Here is a 14,511-nt window from a genome sequence, read left to right as displayed (position 1 = left end):
GAGAGCTAGCTAGCTACAAGTACAGGCGCTCGACACGGGCTGCTGGGCTGGGAGCGCGCTGCCGCCAGCTGGAGCCGCGATCTGCGCTGCGCCGGGTAAACATTACTTTCTTGCCTGGATATACATTGAGATTCGGCGCACGTTGAGCTGAGCTAGCTGAGCTGAGCTGGAAAATGGAAGGCATCCGTCATCGAAAAAGGAGTGGAAATGATGAAAATAAAACTGGATCAGGTGATACAGGGAACAGCGATGTTGGGGAACGCAAGGAGAGTGTCAAGATTAAGAAGACGAGCAGACCTGATGATGATGATGCTGCTGGTTCGAATTCATACTGGCTGACAAGAATAGTGTTCTTGAGGAGTCTTTCATTTGTGTATTGTAAGTTTTGTCAAAGTAATGAACTTGCATGGGCCAAACTAAAGTAAAGTCTAAAGGCAAAGCATGTTGTTTTCAGAGAGTAATCTCAAGTTTGTAGAATTTACCGAAGTTGAAATGCCTAAATTGTAAAACGACTAACGAACAACCTGTTGTTCATTTTGTGAACTGAGAGTGAGATAACTCCGGGAAGCTCCAACACCGGCGCCGGCGCCGGTGTTGGAGCTTCCCGGAGTTAAGAGTGAGAGTGAGAATTGGCAATTTCAATATAGACCTAGACTATGCACATGCACGCCGCTATAGTCTACTTGATTCTTTTACATGCTCTATAATTTGATTATCATGATTATATAATAATGCCATTGCAAACCTATAGATTAGACAAAAAAACTTTAACTTAAATTTTTTTTAAAAATACAAAAAAATTAAAACAAATTCAAAAAAAATTATAAAAAACATGGCGTCCTAATATTCGAGTATTCGCTTGTAAGCCTGGGAGTGTACTTGCGTACCTCTTTACACTGTTGTGCACAGCCTTAGAATGACAATACGTGAAATCCAGTCTGCATTCATTATTTGCAGAGACACCAAGTTCAAGCGACATTTTCATGATTCGGCCCGCAAGCGCGCGGGCAAGGGTATAGCATACGTAAAGCGTACGTTTCGAAATTGTGCGTGCGTCATGTGTGAGAGCATTTTCAGACCCTTGAATGTGTGACACTTGGTAGCTCTGTATGTGTTGCTATGTTGGGCAAACTCAACCAAAACTTCTGGGGCCCGTTCCTAAAAATAGTCATAAGTCTAGATTGACTATCCCATTGAAACGCGTGTTAATTCTATAACACACGTTTCAATGGGATATAGTCAAGACGTTAGACTTTTTCTAGGAACAGGCCCCAGGTTGTCTAGAATAATTACCTTTGTCGCAGAGTGCAATCTTTTACTCTGCAGCACTGAAACATAAATCATAGTACAGGACTTCACCCGGTAGACATTTCTTTATTCTATTTCTAAGCTCTCTTTTAGCTACTGACTCACAGTTTAATTTGGTAATTATTTGTTGTTGTTTGACTGACTTTGGTTTCTGATAGTTTCTTGGCTATATTTTAAAAGCTCTACATCAGTGTCAGCCCTGCCCATATACTAAATACGGTATACTGTAGGCTTTAATATGGGAGCCACCCAGCTCCAGTGGTATTTGGTTTTAAAATCTTAAATAGTTTTAATGTCTTCAAAGAAGCAAATTTTAAGTTTGCTTGTTCAATAACTATCCTAAAAAGGGAAAAATAAACACAATCCACTGACAAATGTAAATAACTACCGGTAGGCTGATAGTGATACATGTAGCCTAAAGTACTTTTCTCTATGAAGATTGAGAAAGAAACAAGCATCATTGAAATACAATTTGACCTTTTCTTTTATCTTTTGTTTTGTGTTTGTGTTCTTAACAGTTGTTGCTTTCCTGGTTGCCCTCCATCAAAACAGAGCTTTGCTTGGTCAGAAGGGTCTGCTGCCGACATCACTCTACCTGGACAGAATACGCACCTATGTCAAGGCTCCAAGGTGAGGTTTGGTCGGTGAATTGCCTTTTAATCTACTGCCAGGGGAGTGTTTCACAAAGACTAAGATCAACTGTAAGTTGGACTTAACTATGGCAGGCCCTTCATGTCACTGTTTGCTCTCACCATTATGATCTTTAGATAAAAAAATCCTTCAATATTGAATTATTAAAAAAATGTAGATTTGTGACCTCGATTTGTACGTCCTTTCAAAGACCAATGCTAGTAGGCCCAAATGGTGAGAGCAAACAGTGGCATGAATGGTCTGCCATATTAAGTCCAACTTAAATTTGATCTTAGTCTTTGTGAAACACTCACAGTTTTTATACTACCCAATTGTCTATTTCCATATGGTCTACACCCAGCCCGTGGCCCCGTCTGCTATCCACAATTCCACAGTCTCATAATCATTTAATGATTATTTATGATTGAATGATTATTAGACCATATGAACAGTAGACAAACTGTGCATTAGACAAACTGGGAATTAAGCTGACTGGAAATTAGACTAAATGAGCAATAGGCCAAATGTGTTGTAGGCTTATTGGAGATTAATTAGACCAGGTGGAAATAAATGGTCAATAGACCAAATGATAAGTAGACAAACTGGTTGTAGAACAGACAGAGCTCTATAACCAATTGGCTAACCCATAGCGGTTAATTATATCTTTTAATCAGGAATGTTCTGCATTACAAGGGGGGGGGGGGTAGGTGTAATATTTGAGTTATTTGTAAAACTTGTAAACAGTTTTCACAACTTCCAAAACTAAACAGATTTTGTTTTACTGTAGATTTAAGTAAAATACTTTTACTTAGCAGTTTTTAGCTTCAGGATGACATTTCATTTTGCCATTAATACCTCCCCAAAATCAATCATATACTATTTCCTCTCATATAGCGGACAAGTCACCCAGGAAGCGATCAATTTTTCTCCTACCCTCCTTTGGTTTGTAGACCTGGACCAGGACCTGGACTGGTGGCTCGATGCTCTAGCCTATTCTGGTCTGGCCCTGTCTGGTACGGTACTGGTCTTAGGATGTAGCAACATGGTGATCATGATAGGCCTGTGGGTGCTCTATCACTCTCTTGTCAATATTGGTCAGAAATGGTGAGTATAACTTATCTGAATTGAATTTTTTTTTAAGGCCACCAAATTTGAGTGCAATCAGACCACTTGAAGTTGCAGGCAAATAATCATTTCAAAAGCAGAACACTTACTAGAGACTTAGCAGATTTTATAATAATATGTTGTAGGGATTGTGTTAAAATGAGGGTATTTAATTCACAAATAACTAAATATTTTATACAGTTATATTGTATCAATTTTTATTTTAGAGTCTGTGGCAGGTAAGCTTGAGCATAAATCTAGTTACGCATCCAGTTGAGCCTCACATATGATATGGGGAAAATTGGCTTAGTACAGAGTAATTTACATTTGAATGATTAAAATTTTAAAATTGTGCCTATGGATAGATGTGGCTTAATTTATCTTAAATTATGATCATTTATTTAGAAGAAAAAAAATATATACCGGTAGATTTTGTTCAATTTAAGTTAAAGTTGATCCCATGCTGCAGGTACATGTAGATTATTCTCACTCTTCTCTTTGGCTGAAGATAATTATGATTACTTATGTATAATGTGCTTATGAGAAGTGCTATTAATGTACTTATGATATAGTGAAAGGAAGGTGGAAAAACAAACATCAAACTGTGAAACTGGAAATTTCTTTTAAAAATACACTAGAAAACATATGTTCTTATCCTGAAGTCTCAATGTGAAGCGCAAGGTTTGAAATTAAATTGTTTGAAAAGTTTCCCTATGATTTTTTTTCTCATTACATTTTGACAGGTATTCATTTGGTAAGTTGATAAGGTTCATTTCATTCAATTTGATTATTACGTCAAAATCAAGTGGAAAATTGATAATTTCGAATAAAATAATAACAACAAAACTTACTCTGTAAATTCATGTCAGTGTATACTGCTTGGGCAGATGTTTAGGGATTTGATGCAAGGTAATAATGGAGAAGAAAATGCCTCAAATGTTCAAATGTTTCAGTTTCAGTTGAATAATTATCACAATAAATTTCAGAGGACTAACTTCCAAGTAGGAAATAAATCAAGAATGTTTATTTCAACTTCTGATGGAACATGACAAAATGTGCTTAAAATGGTATACAAAAGAATAAGTGTATAGGAAAAGTGACATGACTGAGCACGCAAGAGAAATCATGAAGCAAATTGCAATTTCTTGGAAAGTGAAACATTTCAAAATCTCAGGAAAATTATATCTCTTTGATAATATTCTCTCCTTTTTTGTTTTTTTCAGGATGGGAGTCTCAGCTTCTTGAGACGGGTTTCCTCGCTGTGTTCATGTGCCCCCTCCTCACTTTGAGTCGTTTCCCTCGTCACACCCCTACACCGTGGGTCACTCTCTGGGGCTACAAGTGGCTTCTCTTCAGGATCATGATAGGAGCTGTAAGTCAAATTAACAGGATCCTGTCTAAGTTGATATTTTCAATTTCACAGGACTTCCATTCGAACTGTGGAATGTGTAGTGGGGTCTCAAATCTAACAATCCTGTGAAAACGAATTGGTTTGTTGTGAGTAGCCAGTGTGTATTACAAAATCAAGTCACTACAATGTCTGTATCCGTGTCATAGGTGATAGTATCGGCTTAAATTGTAGTCTGTTCGAACTTTCATGGTAGCGCATACCCTTGGAAAAAAAAAATTGATATTGCCAAAAGGTTCTGGTGTACCCATTTTTACAGTTGTCAAGGGATTCCTTTGAAAGTTCATATATTTAGTCACTATGAAGCGTAGATGTATGTGATCGATCCATTAACTGGAAACCATTTCTCTCCCTTAATTACACCCATGCCGGTTTCTTTTATTATTGTCGGTGATACTTCTACATGCAGGTTGAATTACTGTTATACATTATACAAAGTTCAAGTTGTTTCTAGTGTATCTGAGTTGTAATGGTTATCTTCTGAAGAAATGCTACATGAATAGTATAATTCATTAGTTGCACGTTTATTCTCTATCAAACATACTTGTAATTCTGTTGGGGCTTTGCATATATTTTCAATAGTCAGTTCACACATGTAGGGTACCACTTATTTTAGCATTTCTTGCTGTTTCATGGCTGTTCTCTTTAATAGGGACTGATCAAAATCAGAGGCGACCAATGCTGGCGAGACCTAACCTGTATGAATTATCATTATGAGGTAAGCAACCTTTTCAGTTCCAGTACACCTGTCAATGTTAAGGATAGTATAATATATCATCGATCTGATGATAGATCTCCAATTTACCTTTTTACAGGTAAACTTTGAATTTATCCTAACAGATTGAATAGACTTGTCCACTGGACATTACTTGTGATTCTGTAATCGTTTTGTCGGTCTAAATTGTCCTATCCATAGTCGTTTCATTTCTTCTTTTGATTGATTGGAGGACTTGCGATTGATTGGATCGATCGCAAGTCTTTGTAAGACGAGGCCCTGGTATGATGAAGGAGACAGGTGGAGATAGGGGATGACTATTTGTAGATAACTTGATAAATTCCATTGTGTATATGCCACCCAATAGCAATGAAGCATAATCAGAGCTGCCAACTAGTACGGATTTCCCGGAATTGGTACAGAAATTAACGATCATTACGGAATGTTGTCTAAAATTATGGATTACAAAAAAAAAGGTAAAGAAAGGGATATATCGTTGCATGTGCAGGTGCAGTATGGCGGTCATTTTACACTCGCTGCATGAGAAAGACGGAAAAGTATCAAGTATTCTCTTAATAGAAGCCAATTTTTCATCAGAAACTGATGTGTTGTGATGACCTGAAAATCAATATTTAGCAACTATGTGTGAGTAAAATCACCAAAAATTTCAGATAATCCTGCGTGCATGCATCCGCGCAGTTTTGGCATGCCATTTTTTTTAAAGATTCGTAGCGCCGCATAGGAAATTACTGATTTTGAGCCTTATGATTACTGATTTTCTGTTCTGGAGGTTGGCAGCTCTGCATGATAGAAGGCAATGTGTAATTCATGGTAAATGTGATACATCTCTTTTCAGACACAACCGGTGCCTAACCCCATGAGCTATTACATGCACCAGAGTCCAGAATGGTTCCATAAGTTTGAGACCCTGTCGAATCACTTCATAGAGCTTGTCACACCAGTGTTTCTACTCACTCCCTGGAGACCCCTTCGTCTAACAGGGGGTATACTACAGGTTCTCTTTCAGGTTAGTAATTATGTGTTAGTAGGCTAATGACAGAGTGGGTTGGGGTGAGTAGGGGTAGGGGAAAAGAGGGAGAAGGAGGTAAATAAAAGGCAAGGAATGAATGTGTAGAGAAAGATATGTAGCCTAGGAATGGGGGGGGGGGGGGGGTAGGGAAATGGAAGGGAAGGGAAGTAAAGGGAGCAAAGTTGAGTGGGAGGAGGAGAGAGGAACTGAGAGAAGAATAGTGATAAGAAAGTGGGAATGGACTCGTGGGCAGGCGGGCAGAAGGATTTTAGAGACGTGCAAGTGTAGTTGCCATGTATGCATAGCATAAATTATTCATTTTTTGATCAGTTTTTAAGTTGATAAATCAATGGCTGCCAAGCATGTTGTGACAGCAAAGTCTTAATCCCTCTTTCTTGACCACTGATGAAAGTTCAAATGCATGTAGCTTGCATTTTCAGCAGTGCATATTTGACCTGAGCGTTCTCGGGCTCAATCAACTATATGGTAGAGAATTTGCCTTTATAGACAACTACACTGCATTCCGGCTGTAATTGTAATCCCCGGCAGTATGCCGGTGGGGTACTTTGGATTCAGCAGCGTTACGCCGCCGCCGCCGCCGCGTCATATTCTTGTGTGCGCTCTCACTGCCACATTTCTTGATGGATTTCTTTCAAATTTTGGATGGAGGTGTATCCTGCTATAATCTACATACCTATAACTTTTGGTGATGCTGCCCCCAGTGTTCCGTCTTCTATAGGGTACAAGGCCATATTTCTGTGGATGGTTTGTGTGCGCTCTATAGGCCACATTTTTAAAGGGATTTTGTTCAAATTTTGAACGAAGGTGTATCTTGGTATAATCTACAAGCCTATAGATTTTAGTGATGCTGCCTCCAATGTTCCGTCTTTTATAGGGTCAAAGGTCATATTTTGATAGATGTCTTGTGTGCACTCTAGTGTGTGCTCTAACTGCCACATTTCTTGACGGATTTCTTTCAAATTTTGTATGGAGGTGTATCCTGGTATAATCTACATACCTATAACTTTTGGTGATGCTGCCCCCAGTGTTCCGTCTTCTATAGGGTACAAGGCCATATTTTTGTGGATGGTTTGTGTGTGCTCTATAGGCCACATTTTTAAAGGGATTTTGTTCAAATTTTGAACGAAGGTGTATCTTGGTATAGTCTACAAGCCTATAGATTTTAGTGATGCTGCCTCCAATGTTCCGTCTTTTATAGGGTCAAAGGTCATATTTTTGATAGATGTCTTGTGTGCACTCTAGTGTGCGCTCTAACTGCCACATTTCTTGACGGATTTCTTTCAAATTTTGTATGGAGGTGTATCCTGGTATAATCTACGTACCTATAACTTTTGGTGATGCTGCCCCAGTGTTCCGCCTTCTATAGGGTACAAGGCCATATTTTTGTTTGTGTGCGCTCTATAGGCCACATTTCTAAAGGGATTTTGTTCAAATTTTGAACAAAGGTGTATCTTGGTATAATCTACAAGCCTATAGATTTTAGTGATGCTGCTTGTATTAAGGTATCTAGACCTCCACAAATTTGGTGCTGCTACCCCCCAGTATTCCATCTCTTATAGGGTCAAAGGTCATATTTAAAGGAATATCTTGTGTCGCTATGCAAATCACATTTCTTTCAAATTTTCTATAAATATGCATCATAATCTGATCTACACACCTATTGTTTTGGTGATGCTGCTTCTAGTCTTGACAATAGTCTGAGCCACTTGCGGCAATCTCTACGTCATCCTTTTGTTTCACAAAGAGGAGAGGGAATCTTTGTCCCTCCTTCCACATAAGGATAACACAAAATCGCTGCCGCTGCCGGGGGATACATTCGCATTGCGCGGCAATACAGATTGCGATATTTCTAGTTTACAATGGCATCTAGTGATCTGCATGTATGTCTTTGCCCCATTAAGCTCTACATTGTGTCATGACAAATGTACCCTATTGTCTTGCAGGTCACTTTGATAATTAGTGGAAACCTGAGTTTTCTGAACTGGCTCACGATACTCCCAGCAATCAGTTGTTTCGATGACCGTAGTCTGGCGTGGCTCTTCCCCTCATGGCTAGGTAACACAAGGGAGATCGTTGCCAAGATCCACTCAGAAGAGGAACAGGGCATTGGGCCTAAAGCAAATGCTGGTAAGAACTGTCAGAAGTTTGATGGTTTTACTGTAATATAGACCATTTTCGTAATGTAATCAAATTTAATGCATAAATTTTCCTTGTAATAGTTCAGCTACATTTTGTCTGATTTGAGATTTGTACTTTTTCAAAAGTTCAGTAGAGAATGGATTTTCATGTACGGCATATTCCCATAGAAATTATCCCTGTATTTTTTTAATGATTTTGCATGTGATTTATATTAGATACTCTTTATTTCTGATTGTATATGCCCAGTTTTTAAGTAGCTCACTGAAAATACATGTTTATTAATCAAATACTTTTCATATTTTTTAAATGATTCTGCAGGTGATTATATCAGAAAGGTTGCCCATATTTCCCTGGCTCTTCTCCTTGCCTACCTGAGCATCCCTGTAGTAAAGAATCTCTTATCATCGAGGCAAGCCATGAATACCTCTTTCGACTCTTTCCGTATTGTCAACACCTATGGAGCATTTGGAAGGTAATTAAAGGGTTTGTTTTACTTCAAGACAACTTTTTGGAACAGACCATGTATGTGTCATTCTGATGATGAAGTTACTGTACTCAATATCAAAGTGATTTTCGACATACATGTTCACTAATAATAATATTCCGCGTTGGTATAGCGCTTAATACATAGTCGATGTCTCAAAGCGCTTTACATATATATTATAGTCCCAATCGTCAAATTCAGGCTCGCCCTCATAAAATGTATGCACATTCTCACTCCCTGGGGAGCATTCCGGCCAGGCGCCATCTTACAGATACTCACAATGCTGAGCAAACTACATTGACGTTCGCAGCCTATGGGGTACCCATTTAACACCTGTGTTGAGAGTGGCAAATGTAGAATAATGTCTTGCCAAAGGACGTTAATGCTGGGATGGGAATCAAACCCTGTACCTTGTGATCTACTGTCCGGTGACTTATCTACTCTACCGCACCACACATCGTTTGGCTACAAAGCTGATAGAAAATGCAAATTGTTCCACAACACTGGCCATCGCTTTGGAAAACAGCTTTTAGAAACAAAATGATTAATTCAAGTACTAGAATATATTTAATTGAACGGTTAAACATAAGAGAATAAGTCCAATTTTATTATTTTTAATGTTAGCAGTGAGGGTTTTTTTTACCGGCATGAAGAAAATGTATTCTAAATGTATTTCAACCATCTGTTTAATTCATGATGTGAATGTCTGTTAACCATGCACAAATCTAACTACCAACCCTAAACCCATTTTTTAAAGAAAAAATAAAAAAAATTTGCACAGCACCAGCATGTTGATTGATACACACTTTCAAAAAACCTTTGAAAAAGAATGATTACAGTGTAAAGGAACAATCTGTCATCCATTTTCTAATACAGTCAAACCTGCTTTAGTGACCACCTGTATAGAAAGACCACCTGTCTACATAGACCACATTTTTTGTTTCCCTTGAAAATGATTTCTCATTGTAACATGTACGATAGGAACATGTACATAAAGACGACCTGCCTATAAAGACCGCTTTTCTCGTCTCCCTTGGGTGGTCTTTAGAGACAAGTTTCACTGTACCATATTTTTCTCTTTAACACCTCAGCATCACCAAGGAAAGAACAGAAGTGATCTTCCAAGGTACCGGAGACCCCAATCCCAGTAACCCTGCTGCGGAATGGCTGGAGTACGAGTTCAAGTGCAAACCAGGAGATATCAGACGACGTCCGTGCCTTATCACTCCTTACCACTACAGACTGGATTGGCTGCTCTGGTTCGCTGCCTTTCAGGTAATGTCACATGTTTGTTGGTTGGTTTGTAACTGCTGTGAAAGCATGCATGTGCTTTTAAGTAAGCAACTAGGGGACCGACAGCTTTAAGTCCTCTCTGAGGGACTTGGTTCGTTTGTTCCTTTGTTCTTGTCTCCTTAGATCAAGATTAATGTACAGTTCCTAAATTAAATTAAATCAAATCAAGCTCTTCCACCGCCCAATGGCTGCGATGACCATCTCATATACATAGGCCAGGTCTTCATCTGTGCAACCCGTTCCACCGCACTGCAAGATGTGTTCCATCGTCTGAGTCTCTCCGCAGTTGAGAGAGGGACTTGGTAATGAGGATTAATGCCTTTAATACCAAAGGGCACTAGCGCATTGACTTTTTTTCAAGACCACTGCTCTACCACTGAGCCATCATGCCTCTGTTAAGGTTGCAATGTGACGTTTCGATATTGGAGTTCTTTTGCAGTATTGGAAACCTGACAAATTGATGTATAATGGTTTGTATTTTTGATGATGTAGATATTCCACTATTCTCGGTAGGGTATTATTCTGAAATTGGGTAGTAAGTAATGGGGAAGTAGAATATGATTTGATAAATCTAACTATGTAGTTTAAATTAGCTTCTTTTTCTATTTTGATTTTGTGTTTTGTAAACTCCTGCCAGTTCCTTGAAACCTCAAAGTATACACCCATTCGTATGTGCTATATACACAACCCTTTTCACCTGCTTCTAGACAGTTCCTTTCCCAACGCAATCGCATGACCAGGGGGTGTTTCACAAAGCCTTTTTGCAATGACAAATGACAAATATCAGTGACAAATCTGCTGATAACCAATCAGAAGCAAGGATTTCAGTAGCTTATAACAAAATCTGTCATTTGTCACTGATGACAAGTTTTGTGAAACACCCCCCCCCCCCAGATATATATTAAATGCTGTTAATCTCTCTTTACATTTTTTTTTTTATCCATTCAGAATTATCAGGCAAACCCTTGGTTCATTCATTTGGCTGGGAAGCTTTTGATCAATGATAACCAAACCCTGGACCTGATAGCATACAACCCATTCCAAGACCAAGAACCACCAAAGTAAGTCATAATAAGATTATAGTTGTCTCTGAAATTCAAACAGAAAAAGAAATATAAGTCATAGCAGCATGAAAAGGACATGGAATTTTCTGTGGTAAACTTATATGAGAAGTCATGATGTTGGCCATGAGAGCTGTGTTGGCAAAAAAAATGCAGAAGATTGTACAGATTCAGTTGAGCTGGTAAAATTAAACAGTAATTTTTTTTATTTGCCTGGTAGTGCTTGTTTCACAATAACGTAAAATGAACGGAACTATCTTGGGAATTTTGTTGTTGTTGAGAGTTATGAAATGTATGTGAGCCAGATATATCAAAATGTAAACTATACCCTAAGGCCTAAAAAAAAAAAGAGGTTGTATTGCCATTTAGGTGCCACAACATGGGTCGGTTGGTCAGAAATCTTTTTCTTTTGTTTCTCCCTCTTTGAGGTGATATTTCTCAGTTTTGAATGCTTCAATATTTTTTTCTCTCTAAAAAAACTGTTTAAAAAAAAAGCTTTTTTAAAAGCCGACTGTAGATTTCAAGATTTTTAGGTCGGTCGCAAAGGGCAATACAACATCTTTTTCTTTTAGGCCTAACCTCCCTTCGCACTTGATTCACAGGTACATCCGAGTGGAGCATTACCGCTACAAGTATACGAAAATGGGAAGCAAGGACGCCCTCGACGGCAAGTGGTGGAAGAGGAAGCAGACAGGAGCATACATGCCACCTGTCTCTATGGAATCGCTAGAGAACTATTTTGTTCAGCAGAGCTGGGATTTGCCGAAACACATCAAGAGGAAAATCAGAGAGGAGAGGAGAGCCAAGGCCAGGATGAGGAAAGAATTCACTTAAATATATTGTTTGTTTTTTGTTGTTTGTTTGTTTTCGTTTTTGATTGTTTGGTTTTTGTTTTTGATTGTTTCTTTTTTAACTCTTTCTGTGCCATATTAAGTGGTTCAAACTAACTGAATTTAATTTTGTTTCTTATAATGGTGAACAAAGAAGAGATCGAGCCCGTCTATCTTCTTCATGAATTATGATTTTAAGAAAAATCATGAAAAAATCGATCAATCTGTTTATCAAGGTATCTTCTCCTAGTTCAGAGGTTGAGGGACACCGCTTATAGTCATCAAGAGAAATTTGACAAGTGCTGTGAAGGGTGAACTATCACTTTTTGCCTGCAATATAATACCTCTATTTTGCGATTCCTAGTGGAGTTGTCTTTGATGAAGTAGCCATGTATTAATACACATTAATGTAGATCTGGGTTTGTGGCAATACTTTATTTTATATCATGGGTTGTCTCTACTTTTACATGAAATGCCTTGAACTTTATTATGTTTTTCAGTTACATTCATTTATTCAACCTTGCTAGTATCATCATGATACAGAAATCTTTTTTTTTTTTTTCTTTATGTGAAATCTTTCATTTGTTGGGCCCCTATTTTGTTTCCCTCGTTTGAATTTAGTCAGAGTCTTGCAGCTCGTGCACGAGCTAGCGATTATGGTATTGGATTGCAGCTGTACTCTTCATCATCTATATAATAGTGTAAACAAACTCTTTCTGGGGCTCTGCCTGAAAGGAAATGAGGAAGTAGGAAATATATATTTTACTTGTTATAAGATATTTTCATGTCCAAAAGTCACTCATAATTTAGATGAAAGTTTCGAACAAGGCAAAATGACCCAGAATTGGTGATTATAACAACAATTTTAACTCTGAAAACTAGCACTCATTCTCCCTTCCTCTCTCCCTCTATCATGCTCATCTCTCTATCATCCCGTCAAGGTCTCGGCAAGGGGGGGGGGGGGGGGTTACATTGCACAGTGCTAGTGTTAGGCATACTGCAATCTCAGCTTTGGAAGTGGGGATAGTCAAATGGGGGTTTCAATTTTAAACAACAAGTTTTTGTAATGTTGGCGACGGATTCTTTTTGCTTCCTTGACCAGAAGCGAGTTTCAAAGTCAATAATATGGCAGAAGCGGATCTAGAGGGGGGGTTGGGGGGGTTGCAACCCCCCCAAAAAAAAAATCCGGGGACCATTTTTTTAAATCCTATCTTTTTTTTAAAACTTGTAATTTTATTTTATTCTATTTCTATGTATTTATTTCATTTATTATTATTATTATTATTATTATTATTATTATTATTATTATTATTATTTCTTTTTGGGGGGGGGGGGGGGGGGGGGGGGGGGGGGGTTGGGCGAACAAATGTCACAGAGTCCCTTGCCAGGCGCGGATCTACGGGGGGGGGGGGGGTTTAGGGGGTTTAAACCCCCCCTTGGGCGGCCCAAAAAAACAAACAAAAAAAAAAGGGGGAAAAAAAAGGAAAAAAAAGAAAGAAAAAAGAACGCACACTGGAGAGAAACCCTTTCAAGTGCAAATATTGTGAGAAGATATTCAACTCATCTGGTAACTTAACCAAACACATGATAACTCTGGATATAACTGTGTATTTAACTGTTACTTGATTTAAAAAGACGTTATCATGCACTGCTTTTTATGGTCTCCATTGTGTTAATAGATGCCAGGAAAACATCACTTACGGGGTTCAAATAAACCCCCCAAAAAAATCGGTTCGCCGCTTCGCGGCTCGTGGACGATGCTCCGCATTGTCATTATTTTGGTCAACCCCCCCCTTAGCAAAAAGCTAGATCCGCCCCTGTATGGTCATCATTCCATCCAATCATGGACCTACTCCATGATCCAATAATGTGTCCAATGTTGGATGGGATGATGCCCAATTGCCCATATTATGAGTGGGTGAAAGCTTGCCTTCTCATTTTCAGGTTGGTGGAAGCCTAAATTACGTGTCAGTGTCATAATAATAATTATGTACTTTGTATGTGTATATTGCTCTATGTATTAAAGTGACCTTACATTTCCAATGTCTATCAATACTGAAAAATAAAATCATTGTGTCGCCTTGTTTTAATTAAAGCCTTGGCAAAGAGTGAAATTAATTTTCAGTCAGATGTGTATTTGCATGCTGTTGCACACAAATCTGTTAATGTCCAATGTGTTTAAACAAATATATAACTGTCTTACATAAACAGATACTTCATTATACATTGTGGTCAGATGCAAGAAACGTTTGAGAGTTGTGACCGTTTACGCTCAAATACCATTCATCTTCTATGTGCCACAAAATTTTCCCAGACCAAACAGAATTGCAAGACAGGGAACATGCAACAAACGAGTCATATGGGACTCCCCCCCCCCCCCCTGACTGTGTCCGACATTTGCACATTCATAATTATCATCCATTTAAACGTGCTCATAAATCAAATTGATAAAAAAATATTTCTCCTATAATTTACCTGCCCAATTGGT

At 38.5% G+C, this 14,511-nt stretch overlaps 1 protein-coding gene across 1 annotated transcript; it reads left to right on the top strand.

Moving 5' to 3' along the window:
* The first annotated feature begins 85 nt into the window (after positions 1-85).
* Positions 86-12,607, top strand: LOC582393 (lipase maturation factor 1). Its single transcript, XM_003727352.3, has 12 exons — positions 86-378; positions 1,827-1,938; positions 2,833-3,042; positions 3,786-3,796; positions 4,266-4,414; positions 5,103-5,168; positions 6,022-6,192; positions 8,160-8,343; positions 8,674-8,827; positions 9,931-10,114; positions 11,081-11,193; positions 11,796-12,607. The coding sequence occupies exons 1-12, from the start codon at positions 174-176 to the stop codon at positions 12,025-12,027; spliced, it is 1,791 nt and encodes a 596-aa protein (XP_003727400.2). The 5' UTR covers positions 86-173; the 3' UTR covers positions 12,028-12,607.
* Positions 12,608-14,511: the final 1,904 nt, after the last annotated feature.

The sequence above is a fragment of the Strongylocentrotus purpuratus genome, unplaced genomic scaffold, assembly GCF_000002235.5.
Source record: "Strongylocentrotus purpuratus isolate Spur 01 unplaced genomic scaffold, Spur_5.0 spur5_scaffold_14, whole genome shotgun sequence".
NCBI classification, from domain to species: domain Eukaryota; kingdom Metazoa; phylum Echinodermata; class Echinoidea; order Camarodonta; family Strongylocentrotidae; genus Strongylocentrotus; species Strongylocentrotus purpuratus.
This window is presented reverse-complemented; position numbering and strand designations above follow the sequence as displayed.

Excerpts from the sequence above, each read along its gene's own strand:
- LOC582393 (XM_003727352.3), top strand. The coding sequence starts at position 174 with ATGGAAGGCATCCGTCATCGAAAAAGGAGTGGAAATGATGAAAATAAA. Across the intron at positions 6,193-8,159 it reads TACTACAGGTTCTCTTTCAG|GTCACTTTGATAATTAGTGG; the intron begins GTTAGTAATTAT and ends ATTGTCTTGCAG. Across the intron at positions 8,344-8,673 it reads TGGGCCTAAAGCAAATGCTG|GTGATTATATCAGAAAGGTT; the intron begins GTAAGAACTGTC and ends ATGATTCTGCAG.